The sequence below is a fragment of the Amblyomma maculatum genome, chromosome 1, assembly GCF_055883805.1.
Source record: "Amblyomma maculatum isolate TAMU_Amacu chromosome 1, ASM5588380v1, whole genome shotgun sequence".
Lineage (NCBI taxonomy): Eukaryota > Metazoa > Arthropoda > Arachnida > Ixodida > Ixodidae > Amblyomma > Amblyomma maculatum.
Window position 1 is genome coordinate 411,421,217 of NC_139344.1, and position 27,119 is coordinate 411,448,335.

The window sequence follows — 27,119 nt, forward strand, 5'->3', positions numbered from 1 at the left end:
ATAGGGCACCAGTGGCCTTTGCCGTCTTCCGCACTCTGCCGATCAGCTTGAGCTGGTCATCAGGCGTCAGATAGATTTAGAAATACATTTTCTGTCTCTTCTGGTCAACGAAGTGCTGAGGAAATGGCTGTTCGGCTTTTCCAAGCGCCAGGGAATACAGAAATACAGGAAATACAGAATGTCTTGTCGGCAACGGCAGCTAATTTTCACTTCAAATCATGCGAAACTATTGAATTCCCAAGAATTTAACCGAGGTTTTTATGCATTCCAATTGTCTTAAAATGCCTGCCGCAGCCTTTAAATGTCTCCTGCTTCTAACTGCACGTAACTTTGAGTTGAGCTGTTATTAGTAGTGTCTTTTCATTTTAACTATTTTGCATCCGCACCTCTCCTCTGCAATGTCTGTACTCTGAGGGTGTTTCAAATAAATTTAAAAAGTACAGAATTCTGTACATTTAGTGGTGCCGTGCCCCTAAAAGGGAGTGCGGTAGAGGACATTCCACCATATTTTTACTCCATTATGGGCTTATTCGTTCTTAGAGAATACATTATGGAGCAAGAAGTAGACGATGGCTCAAGTTGAAAGAAAAGCTGAAAGAAAAGCATTTTGAACGGCGTACCAAGTTAGTTGCTATAAATATTTGGTTACAAGAGAGGGATATACACACTCTTCCGATGGAAGACAACTTACCGGCTATGTAGAAACACCGGCATCGAACGTATGTTTGTGGATTACTAGGATGATTTTCTGGAACATATCGTTATGCGTACGTTTAAGAAATATGTTACGCATACGCCCAATGGCGCCAGCTTCTCGACGTAAAAGTGAGTCGTATCCTTACGATGTTTTTTTCTTTTTTTCTTTTTGCTGGCTGAGCTGCGGCGCATAGCTTTTAACAGGAACCTCGTGGGAGAACCGTAAGGTAAGTGGCACTGAGAGAGTGCGGACGTTGCGTCTTTAAGGTCACCCCGGTAACCAGAGGAGAGCTCCATCCATCACGCGGAAAGGGGTGAGCACGAGGACCAGGGGCAAGGAGATGAGATTCCCTCTGCGACCGACGCATAAAAGAAAATGGGACCGGGCACACTTAATCGCCGCCGTAATGAGCATAACATCAAAATATTGGTTCCCATTTGCCGGTTCACTTGCGGAACTTCTTTCGCGTCTATTCACTTCGGCACTCGCTTAATCAGTGGTCTTTTATGTTTGGTTTGGTTTGTGGGGTTTAACGTCCCAAAGCGACTTAGGCTATGAGAGACGCCGTATTGGAGGAGTCCGGAAATTCTGGGGTTCTTTAACCTGCATTGACATCGCACAGCACACGGGCGCCTTGCTTTTCGCCTCCATTGAAAAGCTGCTGCCAAGGACGGGATTCGTTCCCGCGTCCTTGGGAACAGTAGCCGAGCGCCCTAACCACTGCGTCACCCCGGCGGGGAGTGGTCTGAACATCATGACTGAACAGGGTTCGTACACCCGCAGTGGATGTCGCACCATCATTGTCGAGAAATGAATCGATTGAATTGAATAAGACCCACGGCGGCGGGACTCTGGGCGGCCGTTTAGACGCAGACGAAACGTAATGGCGTCTGTGAGCTACGATATGGCATTCCTATTAAGATACCGAGGCGGTCGAAATTATCCTGAAGCGCATGCCACTATGCCACCACTCATGTCCACCCTCGTTTTTCAGCGCGTCCTACTATAAAAATTATGATTCCTATAGCTTTGATAGTTTTATCAACCATTGCCTCTGTCTCCCTTACGGTGCGGTTCTGCGGTGAAACGTGTTCAGTTGTTTACTCTGGTGTTACACTAGTGAAGGAGCGGACACTATCGAAAATTGCAGTCGCGCTACTAAGTGTGGCAATTAAAGCCATGCAGGACATAGTATCAGGCTTGCAGCATTACTAGGTCACACCGGCTATACTATATGGCGGCCGCATTTAGACACCTCGTTGTCTTCGTCAGGCTTCCTGCAGAAAGCCAGAGCGAGTGGGAAGAAAGCTGCTGCATGATGTTACAGATCCAGAATAAACTAAACGGACGTAGCTCACGGAGAAAACTTTTATCAATAAAAGAAAACCCATTTATCAATAAAAGACATTGAAGAGCAATACGAAAAATATTGATCATGAAGAAACACTGGGCAAAAAAAAAAAAGATTTCTCTTGCACAACATTCGGCCTATGTTGCCTCAGTCACATCGTCGAAGTCTGCATCTTCAGCTGTAGCCTCCTGGTACTGCTGATACTCTGAAACCAGGTCGTTCATGTTCGACTCTGCCTCAGAAAACTCCATCTCGTCCATTCCTTCGCCGGTGTACCAGTGCAAGAAGGCCTTGCGACGGAACATAGCTGCAGAGGTATAATTTTGTATTGGTTATCACAGCACGGTTGTCATGTGCACCGTATAGCGATACTACTACTTACCAGTGAACTGTTCGGAGATGCGTTTAAAGAGCTCCTGAATCGCTGTGCTATTACCGATAAAGGTAGCAGACATCTTGAGGCCACGAGGAGGGATGTCGCAGACGGCAGTCTTGACGTTGTTCGGGATCCATTCGACGAACTGGCTGGCGTGCTTCATCTGCATATTCTTCATCTGGTCGTCCACTTCGCGCATGCTCATTCGGCCCCTGAACACAGCAGCCACTGTCAGGTAACGGCCTTGGCGCGGGTCGCAAGCCGCCATCATGTTCTTCGAGTCGAACATTTGTTGAGTTAGTTCCGGCACAGTCAGAGCCCGGTACTGCTGTCCGCCGCGAGCCGTGAGGGGAGCAAAGCCAGGCATGAAGAAGTGCAGGCGGGGAAAGGGCACCATATTGACTGCCAGTTTGCGAAGGTCAGCGTTTAGCTGTCCAGGAAACCTGGGATGGAATCGAACAAACGACCGTTGGTTGAAGTTCGTTTTAAACGTGAACTAGTTGAAGCAATTCTGAATGCCACCTGGTGAAATATCGGGGTCACGTGGTACGTGTCCCAGTAACGCTAATTTGAACTATGATACGCGGAATGAGCTATTTAGCACGCAGCCGACAGTCTCGCGTCACAGTAGGCAGCGGCGCTTTCGTTGTTTAAGGGCGAGCATGTCTTTCGGGCAAATAGTTCTTTTCAGTGAGTGCCCGTTTGTGCGACTGCAATTCTGCGGTAAAGTACCGCCAGAAAGTTTTAGAACAGAATGACTATATCGGCTAGGGGGATAGTGGTGGGATGTCAATGCGCGTGCATGACAGACACTGTAGGTGCTTGTTAACAGCCCCGCGTTCGCGTTTCGTCGCACAAGTAGACACAGACAGACTCACCGGAGACACGTAGTGACACCAGACATTGTTGCTGAAACCAAGTGGTTGAGGTCTCCGTAGGTTGGAGTTGTCAGCTTGAGGGTACGGAAGCAAATGTCATAGAGGGCTTCATTGTCAATGCAGAAGGTTTCGTCGGTATTCTCCACAAGCTGATGCACGGAGAGGGTCGCGTTGTAAGGCTCGACGACAGTGTCGGAAACCTAGAAAGAAGTATTAACACCATAAGCATCAATTAAGGGTCAATGAAGGCAGTTCAAATAAATGCTAGCCAGAAATGTCATTTCTTTAGTTCGACACTCAGGACTGAGTGACGTTCGCCTAGGCGGGTGACGCCAAGCGAACGAGCAGCACAGAGGAGGAAGAAGGTGCGCAGCAGCAAAGAACACCAGGAGCAGAGCCGAGGAGGAGGGTAGATTGGCAGCATGAGCAGGGAGGTGGAAAAGGAGGGCAAGGAGAAATCATGAGGAGGAAAGGCGGCAGAACACTTTACAGCACGGGAAAAGAAGTGTCGAGGGGCGATGATGGGCAGTGATAAAACAAACCTTAGGGGATGGGACAACGCTGTACGTGTTCATGATGCGATCCGGGTACTCTTCCCGGATTTTTGAGATGAGCAGTGTGCCCATGCCAGATCCCGTGCCACCACCCAAGGAGTGAATGAGCTGGAAACCTTGCAGGCAATCGCAATCTTCGGCTTCCTTGCGCACGATATCGAGCACCGAATCCACCATTTCAGCCCCCTCCGTGTAGTGACCCTTGGCCCAGTTGTTTCCAGCACCACCTTGGCCTGAAGAGGCAGGAGTGAAAGCGGTATCCGTTTAGTAACAAATGGACTGAAAGGTCAAATAAATCAGTACTGACAGGTACGAGAAACCAATCCATCGGGTGCCTCAAAAGAGCATTACTTCGCTATGTTCACAGATTTCTGTCCGCAGATCGTGTTTGCAAGCCGTTTCCGCAGAATCTGCGCGCAAAATCGTGTCCGCAGCAGTTGTAATATAGCAGTGGTAGAGGTTAATGAGTGGTGTCAATCGATAGAGGGTGACGTAATGCTATCGCAGTGAAAATAATTAGGCGAATAAGGTAATTAGGTAAATAGAATAAGGTAATTAGGATTGGCACGCAATTTGAAAGTACCAAACTAAAATGGGTAAACAAGAAGAGAATATGAGGTAGAGAATGTGACGTCACGCAACTGGAAGTATAGAGCCGAAAAAAGGGCATAGGAAGGGATTGGCGCGCAACTTGAAAGTACCAAAGACTAAAATGGGTAAACAAGAAGTGAATTAATGTGAGGTAGAGGATGTGACGTCACGCAACCGGAAGTAGAGCCGAAAAAGGGCACAGGAAGGGATTGGCGCGCAATTTGAAGACTAAAATGGGCAAACAAGACGTGAATTAAGCAACTAGAACAACCAGAAGCAACCAACAGCAGTATCCGTGCTTTCGCATTACACCAATGCAGACTATACAGTGCTCTAATTTTTAGTTGTGCTTACTGTTGCCTTTGTTCCCTATACACGCCATGGGCCCTCCAAAGCACCAGAACCTTTATTACCTTAATGTAATAGTATCAGACGTTTTCCAAGTCACTGCATTATCAGAACGGCTATTTCTGTTTCATATATCATAGTTGATAACGACCACTCAATACCATAACGCTAAGAAGATAGTTAAACATGTGAATGTGTCAAACGCACAGAGTAATCCTAAATGCTGAAACATTTCTACTTATGTACATTGTAGGGACTTCTGAAGGAAGCTTATTAAATCCAGAACAGCTTGAGTGTAAACCAAAGTAAACATAAAAATGTCATAAGTGAAAGGCGCACTCTTCTAGGATAGGCTACTATAATTTCGGCGCACCCAGTGCAACATGGGACAAATAGTGAGAGAAAATTCTACAGGACTCTGGAGCACTTAAGTGCGATGAGACAAAAGTCTCAGTTGCAGAGTGGTCCGGAGCCGTCCTCTACGGCACCTCTTTTCATCCCGCCTTCCTCATTTTCCTTACGATCCGGTAAAGGTGCCTGCTGAGAATTGTGACTAATACTAGGCATTCTCTTTCCTGTAAACCTATCGGGAACGCCGCTGATGACTGCTGTCTGGTGCGGCATTCGAGGGAGCGCCAAATGAAAGATGCCGCGCGGGCGATGCGTGAATCGCCTGGTAGCGTTATAACCGAATATGACGCCAATGACGTCAGTTCCGGTGACGACATAGTTTGTAATCCCGTCACGGTCTGTCATGACGTCACTAGGTAATGACGTCATAGTTAGTCACCGCTGTCATCAGAATCAGTGTCACTATCACTAATTAGCTATTTCTCTCGACGGCAACTGTGCTGGCATAACGCTAGGCAAAAGGAACCGTCCGTCCGTTTTAGGATGATTGACATCTATAGTGGGACAAGGCAGGACACCGGACCGCACTTAATCGCCATGCTGTTGAGTACTCTCACGGTCACCAGGCATTTATAGAGAGTTTTGGATTTGGAATGAAACATAATGCTTCGTACATACTTATTATGTTATTTTTCAGGCAACGGAACTTATGTAAACATTGAGCGAAGACTGGTGTAGTGCACAGTAGAAAAAAAAAATATCCAAAGGCCAAGCCTACAAGTAAGTAGAGGAACTAGCGTGAACCAAGAAGAGTATATATAAACGATAAAAACCCGATTCAACGGAAGTCGATTTAATGAAGATATTCCGATCCCCCGTAAGACGCCCATATGGTCAAATGATTTGTTTAACTCGAAATATCATGCTCCGCACATAGTGATTGTTTTACAAAACCAATTGTCCCGATATAACAAATTTCTGTCGAAAAATGTTAAAAAATTTTACTTGTGGCCTATTTTGTTTAAAATATTTTGATTAAGCCAAAGGTAACATCGTGGAGAAACTTCGTCCCATTTTTGCCGAACTGCGCGGAGCAAAACGGATTCAGGGGATTTTGCAAACGGTAAAATGCCTGCCCCTCGACCCGCTGTCGGCATGTGGCACCGCTGCCGACACCGGATCAAGGTTTGGACGCCCTTGATTTGTTGCGACAGCCTGCAGGAGGAACACACAAAAAGGCGTGCAGTTCTTGCTTACAAACTATAAGCAAGCAAATTTCAGCGACTTCTTTGCTAGGAAAAAAGTTTGTAGTCTCTCGGAACCATTCTTGCCGAAATACAATTTTCGTTGCTTTTCCTGCACGCTAACTATCAGTGTCGGTCGTCTACGCAGGCCGCAATTTCGATGTAGCAACATAGCACAGTGGGTAATTACTGCTATTACATTTCGGAAAACGTGCGGTACAACTTCCCTGTTTTTTTTTTGTATATAATTTGCTGGTTGCGTCTTTTGAAAACGCAATTTCATTTTCATCGAGTTTACGCTTGGAAATTATGATGGCGTGGTACTATCTTGAAACCGCTACACCGCATAATAATCGATTTTATCGGATTAAATGACTAAGGAATGTCTTCCCAGATTTAACAATCCCTATGACCTTTTTTCGGCTCTACTTCCGCTTGCGTGACGTCACATCCTTGACTACGGCACCCCTTTCTCTATAGTGAACTGTATTATAGTTCCACTGTACCTTTCGCTCTTTCCGCTTTCACTCCCACTTTCGCCCATTTCCTTACGACACGGGTCAGGTGTCCACAGAACAAGTGTGGAAGATACTGCGCCTTTTCTTTCCTGTGAACTAGTTATTCTAATTGATTGCCTAATTACCCTATTGGCATAACTATTTTTTCGGCCACAACATTACGTCACCCTCTATCGACTGATACCACTTATTAACCTCTACCACTTCTCAATTACTCACAACTGCTGCGGGCACATTCTGCGGGCACGGTCTGCGGACAGAAATTTGTGAACATAGCGAAGTAATGCTTCGTAAGTAATACACCTCCCCACCCCCCAAGAAAAAAAAAGGTCTCGTTCCTAGATATTTTATTGGTCGTAGGGCACTGTTATGACCGTGCATGGTCCGCACTTGCGCGCTCTATTGTTCGCCTGTGGGCATGGATATGTGCTGTTGGTGCAAGGGCTCTAAGTGAGCCTGTTTCCATGAATCCTTTTGTTTGAGCCTGTTTTGCTTTGTCGAGACCCTGCAAATGCCAAACTGGCCCTATTAAGGGAACGTCAAGAAAAATACAAAGAAACGTCGCCCTGTGAGAAATAGCCGGATGTGCTTTGGTTCAATTGTTCACCCTTCCCGTCGAGAAGCCCTATCGTCCAGTGAGGAATGCCTACTGTCCAAAGGAGACTACAGAGTGACACGTCCGCTGACGTGCAGGACAAGAAAGGAGCATGACGAATACGGCCATTAGAGGATTTCCCGGGAATGCAGGAAAGATTTGCAATTGTCCAAAAGGGACAATGCTGGGAGCAGTATGTGGCGCGCACGTGCAATTGGGTTTCTGAGAAGGAAATCCACTTGCCAAGGCCACCATAGCGGATCTTTGCTGAAGAATAGAAATGTACCTCCTCGCCGTTCCCAAGCTCTACCCGCCAACAAGTGACCACGCCCAACAAAACAATACCGGACCAGTCAGTGCCTCAGACCATCAGTGCAGTGATGTGTTCGATTGGATGCCGATATCTGAGGGGCGTGCCCTGGAACTGGTTGGTCAGCATCTTCAGAGAGGGGCTGGACATAGGGGGTTTTAAGGACGTTGCAGAGCACGAAATGAGGCTCTGAGCCCTGGGTAAACGGCTCATCCAGACGCCTCTCGCTATGAACTCTTAACGCTTGCCATTTTGCTGATATATCCTTCTTTTTCATGTAAATAAGTTTTCTCAAAGTGCCATTAATCCTGCTTGTATATATTTCACCAACTTTGAAGATTCAATCCTTCATCAACCCCGAGTCTCTGCACGCTACCAAGTGAAGGCCAGGTCAACTTAGTCCCAGCGTCACGACAGCACAATCGCATATTGTCGATCGCGGACGTCGCACGCTGGATATATGTTGATTTGGTTGCTTACAAAGCGCTCGCAAAGCAGGGAGAGAGCACAGATAATCGGCAAAGCAAGACACGCGGGGAGCGAAAAGCAGGATAATTCTCCACCCCCTTCACTTTGTATGCATGGTGTAGTGGAGTACTCCGGAGTACTCCATTGTAGTGGAGGACTCCGGAAATTTCGACCACCTGAGGTTCCTTAACGTGCACTGACATCGCACAGCACACGGGCACCTTGCTTTTCGCCTCCATCGAAAAGCGGCCGCCGAGGCCGGGTTTCGATCCCGCCTCCAGACAATGAGTCAACTACTTCTGGAGAGAGCGCAGAATCAGCACCAAGTGAAGCAACATCTGAACCATATTCTACTTCTCCAGTGGATGAAGCAAGTTAAACTCCTCCGCAAAGCAACGACACAGGACAAACGGTGAGTCAAAGAGCAAGAAAGCATCGCGCCACCTGACAGACTTCAATACCGACTTCACTGTTTCTGTTCTTTTGCATACTGCGATTTCGTGCTTGTTTCGTATTCAGCGAGAGGTGATAAATCCAGCACAAGTTTGAGTTTCATTTTTCCTTCGGGTCGTGCTGTCATCACCACTTTTCTCTGCTCTCGAATCGGCACGCTTACACTCTGTTGTAAATATTCGACTCTGAGCTCCGATCTGCGCCTGTTGGTTCTTTCTGTCCGGATATCGGACACTGCAAATCACGTTATCAGAAATGATAAGTTCGCCATGTCCACTGCGCACTGTGATCATGAGCTAAATAAAACAAAAATACTATTAAAATCGGAAAAACAATATGATGCCCTAGTTGAAGACTTCATTAGAGTAGTTCATACTCTTTCCAAAGGTCCAATATAGTCCTCATCAAAACCTTCGACCAGTTGATGTTGTCCTACGGTCAGCGGCTAAGGGAGCTGAAACCTGATAATGATCGCGCGTCGGTTTGTCCATCTGTCCCACTGGTATCTCGCGAAAAACAAGAAAAATGCAAAAGCACATATGAACACTTAGGGGCAGTAACTTACCAAACACGAAGTTGTCCGGGCGGAAGAGCTGCCCAAATGGTCCCGAGCGCACGGCGTCCATGGTTCCTGGTTCGAGGTCGACCAGGACGGCTCGAGGCACGTATTTACTCCCTAAAAAAAAAAAAAAAATAAAACAATCACTCATTGCCAGACCGTAATTTCTTGATGGCAGATTCCTTCATCCCCTGGTAGGTGGTGGCACAGGAAACATTACGAACATGAAATGAAGATGATAGAGCAAGAAAACTGAAAACAAAAAGCGTCAAAACAGCACTAGGGAACACATTAACGGCATCAAAGAATTAATGTGGAAGCATCATTTGTGTCAACGGCAACGAAGTCCGTAGGCGAGAAAGCATTCCCACGGGACTTCATCGAAATCACTGCTTTCACCCAAACTATCGAAACTATGTCAAGAGATTCGATAAACATAACAATTTTCACGCATTCTCTACTCCGTGGAGGCAAGACCACTGGCTTCATTCTCCTTGTATTCTGTGAGCAAAGAAGGATGCTGTGTGCAATGAACAAAGCGTGTTTCTGATGCCCATTGCTGCTATACATGAAAACGAGCTAACAAGTTATTGCACGAAACCATGTAGGGAGCCTGCGCACAAGTCTTTTTGTTAAATGGCCTGGCGTAGTTTTCAGAAGTTTCGTTTTCGGCTTGACCTCAAGTCGTCTGATTTGCGAAAACGCAGGAACCGCATGTCGGTTTGGTTGCGACCACTTTCAGTTCCGGCATTAGCACCGATCAGAGGAGGGCGAAAGCGGCGAAGACGACACTTCTGAACTGAAATCGAGAAGGAGAACGGACTATTATTGCTACGTTTTCGCGACGCCACTACTCGACCATATCCGACATCGCTTCCGTGCTTGAAGGTGGTTTCGCCAAATCTCTAGGTACGAGTACACTCCAGGCGGCAGAGCTCCATGTGATAGGGACCCCCGAAACGAGGATCTCTATCAGCCTGCGGCGCCTCTAACATCGCTTAATAGTTGTTTTGCTTTGAGCGCGACCCTACGGCTCTCGGGCTTAGTCTTAATGCGAAAGCATTATGCTATTGCTGAGACCAAACCATAGACGCAAAATATGGGCGTAAAAAGTTGGGGTAAGTTAGGGTTAACATTCCTAAGCGACCCAGGTTAAGAGAGCCGCCGTGTTAGTCTTAATGCGAAAGCATTATGATATTGCTGAGACCTAACCATAGACGCGAAATATGGGCGTAAAAAGTTAGGGTAAGTTAGGGTTAACATTCCTAAGCGACCCAGGTTAAGAGAGCCGCCGTGTTAGTCTTAATGCGAAAGCATTAGTATATTAAGAGACATTAAAGGTCCACAGAAACGGCCCCCAAGAAGCCACTGATAAACGTGTTCAGTGTGTAGAACACATCCTTTTGAGCATTAGCGCAAAGTATAACTCCTTGGAACAAAGCCAGCGATTTATTATTAATTTTTAAAAACAGCGTTTTTTGAAATTCGCGGGCAGAGAGAATGTCGCTTGGCGATGTCGCATGGAACTATTTCCTTGATCCGTGACATCACGGGTCAGTTGACTGGCAAGGCTTGCTAGAAGCTGCCATTCGCTGCGGTCACTGCAACCATGACGTCACGGACACACTTCCGGTAGCCGCGAAAGTAGTCTGCTCGTGCGCTGCTCGAACTCTGTGCAGGCTGTTACACAGCTCGCCGCCCTTATCGGTTAGGTGGCCATTGCCCATTAAGTGCAACAACCGAAGCGACGCAGGGATCGGCAGAACGAAGCTGCATTTACAAATATCTTATTTATATAACGTGGTTTCAGGAGTATCGGAGTGTCGTCCGACGAGGCGTCAACAGCACGGTCAAGCACCGCACGATGGCAGCATCTCCTCGACCGCCGTAAACACCGCCGCTGTGGCCCCTCCTCCCGCATACCGTTCGCGAACGACACGGCGGATCGTTAGCACCGATGTCCGAAATAAAGAGTGCTAAAATTTGTTGGCGTCTGGAATACTGAGCCGAATATCAAGTATGAAGCCCTCGTGAGGATCGCTGACCAGCAGCAAATTGCTGGTAACAGCGATAGCCGTGATACAAGCTAGTTTCTGCTCAAGCCAGCTGCCGCTGGTGCATTTCGGCTGATCCGATCTGCTCGTACTAGCTCTGCGATTAATGCGTCGGCAGAGTTAATCCTATAATTATTTTACTATGGCAGGATAGGAATCACTATAAGGCAGTCTCATAAGTAGACGATTTACGACAGCGTTGATCATGTTCCAAAGCGTCGACCGCCGCGGCTTCGAAGCGAAACAATTTAGGCCTAGCGACGACTAGGGACGGTAACGCACGGCACCGTCGTTCGCCGCGCTCGCACGTTCCACCCCCGCGGTAATTGTGTAACGTACCTCAGCCTGCTTGCGGCATCCCGTGCTGCAAGCGTTGCAAACTCGTGTGCTGTCATAGCTAAGGCCGCGTATTTTTTGACGTTCTGCTCAGCAACAAGCCGTTCAAACGGTACTGTAGGCAAGACAAGACTTCAGTACGCAGTCGCTGCGCTGTCGGCCGTAATCGAAGACGTCGGGCGGCACCATAATCTATACATCGCGTGATACAGTGGGCAAATGAATAACTTTGTGAAGCAGACCCGCTCGTACGTTTCGCGCACTCGGGCGCCGACGAGTAGCTTCCGTCAACAGACGCCGTCATAACCTCGATTAACGATGCAAACCGAGGTCGTCAAGCTCGGTTTGCGGTAACCGCGGTTAGTGGTGCAACCATGGTTTGGTCCGCCGTGTGACATAGGATAACCACAGGTTCGCGGTTACACTAACCGTCGCTGCGCGAACTGGCGAACTCCTCAGGCGTGCGCGAGCGCGCGGCAACCGGAAGTTCGTCGAAGTGACGTATGTCTGGGCGGAGCTTTGAACTTGCTTGTATTCTTTGTTTTTTTTTTTATAGCTCCATTCGGCGTCCGAGTTGAGAGGGAAAATTGGGTCATTTTTAATCGCCGATATCTGTGGTGTTGCAGAAGCTAGATCGAAAATTTTTGCGGGAGAATGATGGGTGGTTCAATAACTATCAGTGTTATGGCGTTGTTTACCCTTCTTTGTGACCCCTTTCAGGGGACCTTTAAGGACATTAAGAGATAGAAAGCGTGCAGAGTGGTTCAGAGAAATAACTCAAGTTACCGACATTCTAGTAGAAATTAAGAGGAAGAAATGGACTTGGGCAGGACATGTTGTGCGAAGAGGGGATAACCGATGGTCGCTGAGGGTAACAAACTGGATTCCAAGGGAAGGAAAGCGTAGCAGGGGGTGGCAGAAAGTTAGGTGGGCGGATGAGATTAAGCAGTTCGCAGGGGTCAAGTGATGCAGCTAGCACAGAAACGGGTTAAGTGGAGAAATATGGGAGAAGCCTTCGCCTTGCAGTGGGTATAATCAGGCTGATGATGATGATTATGATACTGCTGAAGCCTAACCATAGACGCAAAATATGGGCGTAAAAAGTTAGGGTAAGTTAGGGTTAACACTCCTAAGCGACCCAGGTTTAAGAGAGCCGCCGTAGTGGAGGGAGCACGTGTGATTGAGCTGATTCAATAAAGCGATGAAGCAATCAGCGGAGAAAGGAACTTACCGGATGCTTCGTTGTAATAGACATTTATGCGCTCCAGCTGCAGGTCGGAGTCTCCATAATACGAACCAGACGGATCGATTCCGTGCTCATCAGATATGACTTCCCAAAACTGCGAGAAGGGCAGATTTCATAGCTGGCATGACGTGACACAGAAAAACAATGACCACCACAAGCCGCTCCGCGCGTCGCAAAACGAAATGGAATGCATTACCGTCAGTGCACTAGTTTTTCCCGGTATGGCAATGAGTTCAGATGCGAAAAGGCGCTCGCATCTCACGAAGCGTTGACAGCAATAATATTTGATAATGTTATTGATGCAACGGTATCTGAGGCTAGAGAGCGCCAGAGACGGACATTGACGATTAATATGAATGGCGATATGTCATGAATACTATGTAAAAAAGAAACAAGGTAAGTGTAATATCTGGAAATATAATCGGAACTTCAAATATGACAGACGTAAAATGATGTGATGGCCTGATGACAGAATATGTAACATGTTTAAATTGAAGGAAGTTGCTCTATAGCAGCTAGCATATTACTTAGGTGAAAACACCGAAAGCGTCAATATTACCTCCTGTTCCAGAGCTGGCCTAACGCAAGCAGTCGTCAAAACACCTACAGAGAGCAGCGAACAAGCATGGGAGATGTAGCGCGCTTCGGCGTGACATCCACGCTCAAACAAGCCACGTCAATCACAACAATCACGTTTAGATCACAGCATTGCCATCGGTAGTTTGCAACGGCATTTCTGAAAATATTCCCACGCGTACACAACGCCAAAACGTAAGAGGAACCCTTAGGCGGCATAATCCTGCAGCAGGTAATCAACTCCGAAGAAATAGTTCGTGTTGCTACGGAACTGGTTCACACTTACTTTGGCGCCGATTTGGTTGCCACACTGGCCAACTTGAACGTGCACGATCTCCCGCATGACGTGGTACGTCGATGTCTCCGCACGAAAAGTAGACGACTCGCTTGCTCTTCCAACGCCGAATGCCAGCTCATTGCAGGAGCCGAATATTTATAGCCGCGCCGCAGCACCACTTTTTCACATTTCTTCCGCGCTCGCTAGCGTTGGATCCTGTACCAAATGGAGCCAAAATTGGTCTCCAGCTTGTTTTTCTGTATGTTAAACGCTATTGCGAACACGAACCCGAAATCTTTACTTCCCGTATAAGGAATGAAATACGAAGCGAATGCGTAACGGAATCCGAACTATTTTTTGTTTCAAAAAAGCATTTGGACGAATGGGGTGATCCCACGTACCTGCAAGGGACGAACGTGGTCTAGGCGCGTCTCAGTAGACGCTCCTTTTCTCTTTCGCTTTTCACTTTCTTCGCTTCTGTTTCTTTTTCGTGCTTCTTGCTATGGTGATGGCGCTAAATATTCTGCCTTTTCTGCGCCAAGAGCTCTAGGCTTGAGCATAGGTTGTAGAGCAACGCAACCCATCTACACCGCTGCGTGAGCTCTGCCCATGAGCCTGCAGCCATTTCTTGAGATTCGCCACGGTGGCTCATTGGCGAGAACGCTATTCATGAATAGAACACATGGACGCAGGTTTAATCCCGTCGTAGACCGCTATTCGAAGGATGTGAAAAGAAAGTCGCCCCTGTAGTACTGTGCGCTGACAGTTGAGTGCGATGGCACCTAAGGCCCACCCGTCATATAAAATCCCTTCACAGGGGCATTTGAGATATTGAAAAGAAAAATAAATAAGAAACATGGGCGGTAGAAATTTTCGGAGTCCTCAGCTACGGCCCCTCCCATAAGCTGAGCTGAGTCGTTTTTGACGTTGTATCTTATAAACCAGCCAACAGAATATTTAACTTATAGTTGAGATGTACTTCTATAGTAATTGTAGGTTCTGGTGGCGTTGCCGCAATACCACGTCATTTAAGGTTGGCTGCGCTCTCTATGGCTTCATCTTTGCAGTTCAGATTGGAAAGCGTGTGGAGCGTGCATTGCATTCACCATAGAGCTGTTGGTGAAAGTGTTTATGGGAAAATAGAGAACAGTTGTTGAAGACGGTGTGGGCCATTAGTTCGGGGCTCGAGTACTGGTTGCTGCTGCCTTGGCTTGGTATACAAAACGGTTGTTAACCAGTTGCGAGCTGACAGTTGCAGCTTCCCAAGTCTACTCCGAGAAGGGGGGAAGCATTAGTAGCAGTAAATCCAGGAAGTGGTCAAGAATTGCTTTGCTGAAGGAACGAGTCCATTGGAGATGGTCACTGTCTGGTTGCTCTCCACCAAATAGCGTTGAACTTCTGAGGTAAAAGCAGCATATCAAATACATATCTTTCCAGGTCTCTGAGAGGAATGGGAAAAGAAGATATGAAATAACGTGAATGTTCGGCTGAAGTCGCCAGGGTCGCATTACGTAGACGGTAATGGACTGTCGGATCACCCGCATTCAGCAGTCAATATTAGGTGGTTTCTACAGTGTAAGAAGCGTTAGCCATATCAGAATCGAGCCGAACGTGAAGCGGAACTCGAAGACGTTGCTAGCGCCTCGAAGAGATGACCAGAACAACGCTGGTGTTCTGGAATCGAGGGTCATTTGACCTCGCTCTTCCCTTCTCCGTGGTGCCTGGACAATTGACTGGGCCACTGACTGCTAAATGAGAGCAAATGGTTGAACAGCATGCTCGCCAAGACGGGCAGGAGTGGTAACATCGCCGCAGGGACAGCTTTTCACTGAATTGTTCTTGCTAAGCAATACCGTAGCCGTTATTCTACAGTTTATATTTTCTCTAGAATATACTTTCGAATAAATACGAGGTAAGAAATGATTCCAATGTGAAGGCTTTCATGTCTCAAATGGAGATGTGCATTGAGAGATGCCGTAACAGATCGTTGTATTACAACTGAAGGGAGGAAGAAAAAGAAGATACACAGGATTATTGACAAGCTCCCGCCGAGTCACAACCGCCTCGTGCGGGCAGTGGAGGAAGATTACTATTATATTACACATTTAAGTCGAAGGAAGCAGCAGGAGGAAAAAAACCAATAAAATGCAGCATAAGCGTCGAGACTGTCATGGTCCTGGGTAACCGAGGCCAACTGGTCCGTCGGCTTGTCTGAGGCTAGCCAAACCCTCCTCGTTTCCGGAGAAAACGCTATTCCTTTCTCCCAGCGGTAGGGTCCTCTGCGCAGTGTCACCTGGTGACAAATGATTCAAGATTCTTGAAATAAAGGCATCAAATTAGGCCCCGCCGCGATCGTGCAGTGGTAAAGATGACCAGCTACTGTGCCGGAGTCCTCCCCTGATAGGGCTGGGGCAGGTAGGACACCGCTGATTGCGGCGGGGGATTGCCTGCCACCGAATTTTTATCTGATATAGGCCGTCATTGCACCCGCCACAGCTTCGGTGGTGGACGACGGGTGCTGTTGCGGCGCGTCTTTCTCTCCCTCTCCCTTTTCTTTCTTCTCTATTTTCTCTTCTGTCTGCGCGTGGCAGCAGAGGTGGCTCAGCTACAGAGCCAGTAGCAGGTCCATGCATTTTCTTTTCATTCTTCTTACAGGCACAACAACAACAATTGTTCAAACAAGTGCTTCTCACAATCTACATTATCGCACTGTGTTGTGCACACTACAACGTTTCTTGCTCCCGTGTTCCTTTAGCGTTCACACGCACTGAGTATGTCGGTCAGTCAGCACACACATACACACACACACCAAACTGGCATTTTCACTTATCGTAGTGTAAGTCATTTTGGACTCCTTCAAATCGCTCTTCTGGCATGACACACCTGGATGAATGTCTCGATCTCCACCGCCGGCGGCTGCGTTTCGATGGAGGCGAAACGAAGAGTTGTCCATATGCTCCATCTACCTCTGTACCCCTTTCTCTCTTTCCGCTTTCACTCCCACCTTTCGCCCTTGGCTTGAGGAGCGGACAACGTTGGGCGCGGGTCAGGTGTCCACAGGACAAGCCTGACAGATACAGCGCCTTTTCTTTCCTCTGACTCAGTTACGTTTAATATATTATCAACTTAGGGGAGGATCCAAATGCAGTGAAACTTGACAATGAGGTTTCTTTAAAGGCAGTTCAGAAAATACGAATAAATCAGTGAAACAAAGCCGCGTAATTCTCGACGATATAGTATAGCGTGTGTGAGAGCCCTGCAGTGGAGTACAATGAAAGAAAAAAGGAGCAAAATAGCAAAAAGGCGCGTATTCATAATTTTATTTTCAAAGAAGTGAAGTGGAGCAGGTTGCTCACCTATGTCGCTGAACTCCTGGAGCTTGAGACGCGGAAACTATTCAAAATTGCACCGATCCCTAAGATTATGCACCCGATTCATGGCAAGGAACGAAGACAGCATAGAGCTAAATTTATTCACGACTAATAAACGACCCTCCTGAGGAATCAGCCTATTGCGATGCTGCCTGCGGGCTAGAAGTTGCCGCGGTCATAGCAATGGTAGATGGAAACCACTCCCAGAAAGTAAATGGATCCGTTAATACGCGTAAGGCTTTAATAGCTGAAGAGGCTGTGATAGAGCTAGCATGTACAGGCACTAAAGCCAGAACTATCTTTTCAGATAAGGCGGTTGTTAGGAACTTCGGCAACGGCCTAATTTCCAAGCAGGCGGTCAGTCTACTGAGTCCCGCTAAACCGGGAGGTTTCAGTCATCTGGGTTCCAGCTCACGAGGGTCTACCAGTCAATGAGGCTGCCCATCACCTCGCTCGAGATGTATACACCCGAGCGGATACCCCGCTACCCGAAGACAAAGACCCCTCATCACCTACAAGGAGCTCTCTGGGACTCCCAGACTAAACAGAAGGATCTATCCACCACCAGATATGTCCCTAATACCCTCAGAATGCAGGGCCTGGCGAAAAATTCAGGCCAATCGTTTCTTTCCTCGTGTTAATCTGCATAATGAGTTGACAGAGGACCCAGAGGCTTGCAATCTCTGCAACGTACTTCTGAGTCAAAATCGCCTAATCTGGCAATGCCTCGATTCTCCAGGAGCTAAAGAAACTCATCCCCTTGATCAAATTACCTGGGAGTCCTACATCCGCAGCCCAAATGTGGATGAACAAAAGATCGTCCTACGACTCGCGGAGGAGGCTTACTCAAAGACCTTATCTGCGGCCACGGCGCAGGAGAGCCGGCAAGGAGACCCTCCCCCTGTCTGAGCCCCTGCCTCGAGGTCCATCTCGGTGTAAATAAAGTCTTCTCACTCACTCAAGTGGAATAGGTTTTGAAGGGTCATTAGTCCAAGACTCCAAATGCTGGCACTTTTAACTACTATCTGTGAGTGCAGAAAAAACATAAGAAAATAAAATTTCCCACTTATTAAAAAGGGTCATCCGCATCAACACATGCGTAAAGGTATCTTGTAATATACTGCGCTTACCTCAAAATTGGTGTCCCAGAAGCCCCGACACACACAAAGGCTATCAAACTCAGACTCTCGAAGCTATAGTGAAGGCGCGGTTATAAACAAAACGAAAGCGACGAACTTGAGCTCGAAAGTAACACAGGCTGATCCCGGGTCTGGCAGCCGTTTTTCGATGGAGGCGAAATTATGCCAGCGCACGTGAGAGAACCAAACGTGGCCAAATTATCCTGGGTTCATAACTACGTACGGAGTCCATCGTGACCGATGTCGCTTTGAAGCATTAAACTCCATGAAACTGAACTGAAAAATACAGGTGATTTAACTCAGTTGATTACGAAATATCGTGCAGCAGCAGGGCATTTTGACGGGATTGTGTTTACTGTGTCTCAGGTATTAAGAGAGAGAGCAGAACTTTTTATTTATTCCAGCGGATGAAGAGGCTCCGGCCCTCCGTCGCTTGGGATGGATGGCGGGTGCCCCGCCTGAAACGCAGGCCGGCAGATGTTGTTGGCCGGCGGCGTCCCAGGCCAGCTGGAGCCCAGGGTCCGAGCAGCACAGCATGATCTCCTAGAGTTGCGGCGTCAGATTTAGACCCCTCCCGGGAAAAAAGGGGCAGTCCCAGAGGATGTGTTCGAGAATTCCTCTCGAGTCACAGTTTGCACAGAATTCAGATCTTTCTCCTGGGAGCATATGGCTCACCAGGAGCGGGTGTGGGAATGTCCCAGTCTGAAGGCGACGCCAGGAGACGGCTTGCCTGCAATTTAGGGTAGGGGCTGGCGCTGCAGCCACCCGTCTACTGAGTCTACAATGCTGCAGAATTTCTGCGTAAGATTTGGCACACTTTATGCTCCACGCTCCAAGCCCCCCCCCCCCCCCCCCCTTCTCTGCCGCCGGCTCGGTGGTAGAGCCCTCGAGCCATGGCATGGGCGAATTCGTTGCCGGGAACGCCAGTGTGCGCTGGAGTCCAAATCAGCTGCATAGTTCGCGAGATTGGTGACTGGTGTAATATTCGAATTGCCTGGGGAGCAATCAACCCACGACTGTAATTTCGTATCGGCAGCTTTGCTGTCGCAGATCACGAAACGCGCCTTTGTCTGGGCGTAGGCGAGAGCTACAGCCACTTCCTCAGCTGCCTGAGGAGATCTAGTTTTCAGGGTGACCGCGGTGATCGGTCTACCCGACCCATTCGATACCGCTGCAACCATAAAGGGGCTTGCCCCTCCGGCAGCATCTACAAAGGCTACTTCCTCCGGCGGCAAGCGGCTAAATTTCTTACTGAGCATTTGAGCTCTTTTTTCCCGACGCTCCATATGGTGTTCGGGATGCATGTTTTTTGGCAGCGGAGGTATCCATAGCCTGTTCCGTACAGCCATGTCTATTTCAGATTTTGTTTGAGCGCCTCCCCAAGTGTCGATGCCCAGTTTTTCTAGAATGGAGTTGCAGGAGGCTAGCGGTGGAAGTACAGCGCGGGAGTCCAAGGGCTCTTTTAATACTGGTGCTGATGAGGCTCTCTAATTTCTGTCGTTCTGCTGCCTTAAGGGGTAAGTATGGCGTAGAATAGCTGATTCGACTAATGATAAATGCCTGGATTATGCGCAGAAGATTCTTTTCCTTTAGCCCTCTGCCTTTACTCGAAACTCGGCGGATGAGGCTAACTGTTTGAGATACATGCCGCTCAATCCTCTTAATAGTTTCTCCGTTGTAGCCATTATCTTGGAGAAGGAGACCTAGTATACGGATCTGCGATACCTGGGGAACTTGATGTCCTTGTACCGGAATCTGTACATCCATTTTACGTTCATTCCGCAGGCACCATGGATTGTAAATGAAAAGTTGTGATTTTTCCGGCGAGCATGTAAGTTAACGTTCTGCTACAAACCGCACGATTGTGTCCACCGCCTCTTGTAGCGTGTGTTCAATTGCGGCATCGCTACCCCGGCTGATCCATAGTGTAATGTCGTCAGCATAAATACTAAAATTTAAATGTGGGTAACGTCGTAGTTGTATCAGTTATTAAACTATATTTTCTTGTGTTAATCAGGTGGCCATGCTTCCAGACAACGCATTGCATATGCTTTCAGTAAGGCCAAAGCCTTCCTAGTCTCATAAAACGAAATCCCGTGCGCGAGAGTTGGGCACGTGATTGGCCATATTACGCGAGATTCCATGAGATTAATTATTGTCGAGCATTCCTGACATCTACAATGTCACACTTAAAAGCACAAGGAACTCCATGCGACAGGAGCGATGGTGTGCCTTCGAAATTCACACTTGCCAGAAAAAGTGTGGCAGATACTGTACCTTTATTTTTCTGTAAACCAATTATATGTAGCACTGCAACAAATGCCGATAAGAGGCAAACGATGAGTGGCAAATTATGAGCGGAAGGGTAGGCTCTCGCCATTAGCCCATTAAGAGACATCTAAGAGATCATATTTTTTAGCGATAGCTTTAATTGATCGCGCGCCTCTTCAAGAACACCACCAGCATTCCGTTGAACACACCCAAGTTCACCGGCGTTAATAATAATAATTGGTTCACAGGAAGAGAAAGGCGCATGTCTGGACACCTGAACCGCGCCGTAAGGGAAGGGAGGGAGGTGGGAGTGAAAGTGAAAAAAGAGAAAGGGGAGCCGCAGTGGAGGGCTACGGAGTAATTTGACTATCTGGGGATCTTTAAAGGGCAACTCCGGAGGTTTTTTGACATTCGAATATTCTAATAAAAATTTTACTGTAGATTCTCCTCTCCGTCCTGACGCATTCTACAAAATTTGGGCGCAGTACAATAATCCGTTCACGCGCAACACGACTTTAAAATATGCTGTTTTCATGGCTTAAATTGAGACTATTTCTGCCGGCAACACTGAGTTTCTGACGTCACAAACAGTATACCGGCGTTACTGTCCACTTCCCGCATGATTATGAAATTTTGAGGCTTATATTGAACTACCTCAGACATTTTATGCAATGCTTCACGATTTCCATGCTTTATTTTCACCATCCAACGCACGTACGAGTGTTTCTCTAATACTGAGTGTGACGTCACCATTTCGTCACCTGGGACGTCATTTCTGGCCGTGAAAGCAGTTTCGGTTTCGATTTGCTGTTCTTTCTTTTTAAAAATACTTCTAATTGGAATTTCGAAAAACGGTTTTTTGTGTTCGAGTCAGGACGTGCCGAAGATTTTAATTCAACCAAAAACACAGAATGATGGAAAAACCACCGGAGTTGACCTTTAACGTACGCTGACATCGGCGTTCTGTAATTAGTTTGCAGGACAGAAAAAACACATTATTTGTCTCACTTGTTTTTGTGGACACTTGAAGTGCCTCAGAAGGGCTTTGAGACATGGGTTTCTGTGAGAATCCGGGTGATAGTGCTGCAGCACTAAACATTTCGAGAGCACTGCAAAATCTGCAGGCACCCGCCGCCGCTTCGGTGGCGGACTATGGCTATTGTTGTTGGCCTCTTGAAAAATTGCACGTACCCCCCATGGGGGATTGGACAAGGTGGGGTGTTGCCCACAAACTCAATTAAAAGCTTACGCTTGTCGCAAAGCGCGACTGTAAGGAATTATAAGAATGCAGATATGAAAATTGTGATATAAAATAAACAATCATTATTTTGATGAAAAAAAACCTGCAAGAATTTCAAAAAGGCTTAACAGGTTATCGCAACTCCGTTGGCACGAGGCATCTGTTACATACACAGATGCCTCCCACCACTCCCTTCGCCCCGCTATAGTTGTGGTCGCATTGACAACGCACAGAAACTGGCACAACGCCTGCAGCGTCCTCAACGCCGCAACTGTTGCCACTGCGGAAGAGGTTCGCGTTAGCTCTGACCGACCCCTCCACCAGGAAGTACTTTGCTTTGGGCTAGTTGGTTCATGGTTAAAGTGGATTATGAAGACGGCGCGAAAGGGACGAGGACAAGGTAGGAACACCAAAATGACAGGACAGGCGCCAGCTTTGGCGCCCTGTCATTTTGGTGTTCCTACCTTGTCCTCGTCCCTTTCGCACCGTCTTCATAATCCCCTCCACCAAAGTAGTCCTTAGCGATTCTCAACAAGTAATTCATAACTTCGATGCAGGTCGTATATCCCGACAGGTACACACTATCCTCGTCTTCTCATCTGGGCCCCCGCCCATGAGGCGCTCAAAGGGAACGCCCAGGCCACGGCTCAGGCGCATGCTCTAGCCCGAGAACTCAGCTACCGGAAGGAGCACCCTCTTCAGCCTTCTGCTTCCTATGACACTCCCTAAGACACTCATTTATGCCTTGTTACGTACACGAACATCCTCCAGAATTATCGGCTCGAACGGTGTCTATACCCCCCTGCACACCGGGAACTATCCCGGCGCGAGGCTGTCCATTGGAGCGAAATACAAACAGGAACCTTTCCATACCAATGGGTATAAGCAAACTTTTCCCAAATCTTATGGCACCTACGTGCAAACGCTGCTCACAACCGGCCACATTCATTCATATGATGTGGACGTACTACATGACACAACGCAGGCAATAGAGGCTTTACAAAAGTGAGCGCCATCTAGTGAAAGAAACAGAAACTGTGCGCGGCGGCCATGTTTTGCTCAGTCCGCCCGCGCCTCCCATCGAGTACGCTGTCAACGTGCGCCTTCGTAGAACCCGTGCATGCACCGAAAGGTGCATTGGAAGGCTCACAAGCGATTGTTTCATTTTTTAACATCACAGCAGTCGCTGTTAGCTCCAAGCTCTATTCGGAATGATGTCAGCATGCTGTTGTGTGCCTTTCTGCAGCCAGCGCACCGTCATAGACGCGCACGGAATCAAGGTATACGCGTGTATGCGACCGTTCGTTTGCAGTCCTAATCGGCTTTACAAGGGTCACTTGCATCATGTAAAGCATTACTGCACGTCCCTCTGACTGGGAGCTAGCTCACAGAATGTGCTATCACCTAAAACAGCAAGGTTCATTGTTTTGCGCGCTATGGAGCCTTGTGAACTTGAAGGATAAACTTATGCTGCGATGGCGGACACGGGAGAAGGAGCAATGCATGTAACGAATGCTATTGTGCAAATACGTTCTTTGAAAAATTTTGTACGTAGGTTACATTTACCATTGTGTATTTGATTTAAGACACGGGCATGATTACCGAAACTACTTTTTTACAGTCGTACGAAATGGTAGTGCTTGGTGCAGAGAGCAATACGGTTGTCTAGTGCGCCCGAGGTGCGTGTTTCACGCTGCAAAAGCAAGCGGCTGCCAAACCCGCGGCGTCTAGAAAAGCAGGAAACGATGACATCCCGCTAGTGTGTTGTAATATGCTCACGTACAGCCCGTTTCGACCGGTCCACGTCCAGAGCGCGCAGCTCAGGTTTTATACCTGCCAGCGCGGCCGATAAAATAATTAACGAAGCGTGCGCTTCACTTTTGTGTTTTTTCGAGTCACCCGATGGTTCGCTAATTCACAGCTACCTGAAATTCACTGGAATTTTTAAATATGTCGATTTCTTGTTTATTCCCTCTGTCAGAAAGTAAACATTTGAAGCCGTAACCTCATATGAAAGCGCTGACATTGGAAGCTTCGAGGAACTCGGGGGAGGAGGAACTCGGCTGAAACGAAAATAAATTTGAAAAGTCAACTCACATTACTGCGAAGTGTTTGTGCTTTGTGCAACTGGCTGTGTTCATAAAATCAGATTTATATTATATCATATCGTTATAGAAAAATTAGGGGGTCACTTAAGCTCCGCCGTTAAAGGTATAATGCGATAGTGCCTCTCTCTCATACACACACGCGCACGATGTTTTTTCTTCGCGTGTTATATTTTAGCTGTTTTATTTAATTACTTATTCATTTTATTTACCAAATACTGCAGGCCCTAACTGGGCCCTAGCAGGAGGGGCGAAAAGAATACAATGCAGCGAAATATGAATTCATCAAAAGTAACATACTACACACAAGTGTAGTATGTTGTTATGTATGTTATATTTCTATGTTATGTATGTTATGCTATATTTCTATCGTTTCTTTATTTATTTTTATTTTATTTGACGTTTTATATTTTTATGCACCAATACGCATGCGTCAGCAACAATCGGCTTTCCATTCTGAGCAATTTGGCACTTTTGAACACATTCTTCAATTATTTCAATTAATCAATTACACATTCTAAATTTTCCTCCTTAGCATCACAAAGCACTGGTTTTTCATTCTGACACCTTTAAACCCTTACTTTCCATTTTTTCCTTTTTTTCGTTTCTTTATTTCATCAATTGATCAATTAATTAAAAAGATTTTATTAACTCGTCATCGCCTATCGCACACCAATCAATATTCAATCACTGGAAGCACAAATTACCATGGCACTTTTTTTTTTACGCAGCCCCCGATTATTTCTGAGACTAATGCCAACTACTGCGTCGACGGCATGGGAAGGAAAGTGCTAAGCGCCAGTCCAACTTACGTCAAATTACGCATGATCCTTTTATCATAAAATAAAATGCATCCTCGCTCATTTCACCAATCTTCCAGTGGGATGAGCGACGGTGATTGCGCAAACCAAGCAAACAAACTCGCGATGATCTCTCATAGGTATTTAAGTAAACAGCAAACGCGCACAGACAAAAAAATCCACATTACAGAACTCTGGATACTGTACCTGGATAGGGATGACGCTGCGGATTGCCGAGTGAGGGGGGGGGGGGCATGCACGACTCGTAGAGCAATTTGTAACTGCGCTCGGCAGCGCAGCCGGTGGGCCCCGCCACGTCTCGGCTGTCAAAATACGCTTCTAGGCGTCTCTAACAAAAACCGCCAGGGACCGAACAGAGGTCCAAGCACAGCACACTAGGTTAAAACTTGAAAAGCGCGAACAGAACGGCGAGCGCTGACGGACGGACACGAAGCGAACGGATGGAGCGAACAAAACATGGCGGCCAGCGCGGGATCAGGGTGCCGCTCACGGTTGCCAGACGTACTTTTGTAAACCCTCTATTCCGCTACAGTGGATGCGTGGGAGTCCCTCCTGCGTATCAACGAGCTCGGCCAACAGCGCCAGCTCATTTTGCGCGCATTGGAGGCTGCAGAGTCCCAAGGGATCCCTGCTGACCACCTCTAAGCAGTGCAACCAGTCGTTCGGCTGGTTCCCCTATTTTGGGAGCAAATAAAGGGCTTATCATCATCATCGTGCCGAACGACAGTAAAACGGTAGGGACAAAGGGAGTGCTAAACTAGAGAGGGAGAGCTCCAGGTATGTCTTTCTCTGAAGTGTGAACCGCCGACAGGATCGACGAGCGTCTCCTTCTTCTACCTTGATAAATGGTACATGCCTACGAAGTCGAAGAAAGTGTGACAGATACTGCGCCTTTCTTCCAGAAGTCCCATCTTGTCTAGTGTTCCTGCAATCCCACACTTGAACGCGCGCCAAGGAACGCCCCGTGTCATGAGCGATGGCGCACCATCCAAACGCACACTTGTCGAAGAAAGTGTGACAGATACTGCGCCTTTCTTCCAGAAGTCCCATCTTGTCTAGTGTTCCTGCAATCCAACACTTGAACGCGCGCCAAGGAACGCCGCCGCGTTTCAGGAGCGATGGCGCACCATCCAAACGCACACTTGTCGGAGACAGTGTGACAGATACTGCGCCTTTCTTCCAGAAGTCCCATCTTGTCTAGTGTTCCTGCAATCCCACGCTTGAACGCGCGCCAAGGAAAGCTCCGTGTCAGGAGCGATGGCGCACCATCCAAACGCACACTTGTCGGAGAAAGTGTGACAGATACTGCGCCTTTCTTCCAGAAGTCCCATCTTGTCTAGTGTTCCTGCAATCCAACACTTGAACGCGCGCCAAGGAACGCCGCCCCGTTTCAGGAGCGATGGCGCACCATCCAAACGCACACTTGTCGGAGAAAGTGTGACAGATACTGCGCCTTTCTTCCAGAAGTCCCATCTTGTCTAGTGTTCCTGCAATCCAACACTTGAACGCGCGCCAAGGAACGCCGCCCCGTTTCAGGAGCGATGGCGCTCCATCCAAACGCACACTTGTCGGAGAAAGTGTGACAGATACTGCGCCTTTCTTCCAGAAGTCCCATCTTGTCTAGTGTTCCTGCAATCCCACACTTGAACGCGCGCCAAGGAACGCCCCGTTTCAGGAGCGATGGCGCACCATCCAAACGCACACTTGTCGGAGAAAGTGTGACAGATACTGCGCCTTTCTTCCAGAAGTCCCATCTTGTCTAGTGTTCCTGCAATCCAACACTTGAACGCGCGCCAAGGAACGCCGCCCCGTTTCAGGAGCGATGGCGCACCATCCAAACGCACACTTGTCGGAGAAAGTGTGACAGATACTGCGCCTTTCTTCCAGAAGTCCCATCTTGTCTAGTGTTCCTGCAATCCCACGCTTGAACGCGCGCCAAGAAAAGCTCCGTGTCAGGAGCGATGGCGCACCATCCAAACGCACACTTGTCGGAGAAAGTGTGACAGATACTGCGCCTTTCTTCGAGAAGTCCCATCTTGTCTAATGTTCCTGCAATCCAACACTTGAACGCGCGCCAAGGAACGCCGCCCCGTTTCAGGAGCGATGGCGCACCATCCAAACGCACACTTGTCGGAGAAAGTGTGACAGATACTGCGCCTTTCTTCCAGAAGTCCCATCTTGTCTAGTGTTCCTGCAATCCCACACTTGAACGCGCGCCAAGGAACGCCCCGTTTCAGGAGCGATGGCGCACCATCCAAACGCACACTTGTCGGAGAAAGTGTGACAGATACTGCGCCTTTCGTCCAGAAGTCCCATCTTGTCTAGTGTTCCTGCAATCCAACACTTGAACGCGCGCCAAGGAACGCCGCCCCGTTTCAGGAGCGATGGCG

The 27,119-nt window shown here is 47.8% G+C and overlaps 2 protein-coding genes across 5 annotated transcripts in view; one reads left to right on the forward strand and one right to left on the reverse strand.

Annotated features, from left to right (window-relative positions):
- LOC146208938 (tubulin beta-1 chain-like) overlaps positions 1-27,119 on the forward strand; it is a 63,899-nt gene that overhangs the window by 10,280 nt on the left and 26,500 nt on the right. The window contains exons 2-3 of one of the 4 annotated variants that reach the window (XM_084596597.1): positions 891-923; positions 5,844-5,926. The exons of 1 other annotated variant lie outside the window; for it this stretch is intronic. The gene's annotated coding sequence lies outside the window, so the exon portion shown is untranslated. Of the gene's footprint in view, positions 1-867; positions 924-5,843; positions 5,927-27,119 lie in introns of those variants that run through there. 2 more of the 4 variants (XM_084596590.1, XM_084596600.1) reach the window with 2 other exon arrangements.
- LOC146208939 (tubulin beta-1 chain-like) lies at positions 2,157-13,896 on the reverse strand. Its single transcript, XM_084596579.1, has 7 exons — positions 13,792-13,896; positions 12,915-13,023; positions 9,300-9,410; positions 3,845-4,089; positions 3,303-3,502; positions 2,431-2,867; positions 2,157-2,355 (listed from the first exon to the last, which is right to left on the reverse strand). The coding sequence occupies exons 1-7, from the start codon at positions 13,846-13,848 to the stop codon at positions 2,186-2,188; spliced, it is 1,329 nt and encodes a 442-aa protein (XP_084452705.1). The 5' UTR covers positions 13,849-13,896; the 3' UTR covers positions 2,157-2,185.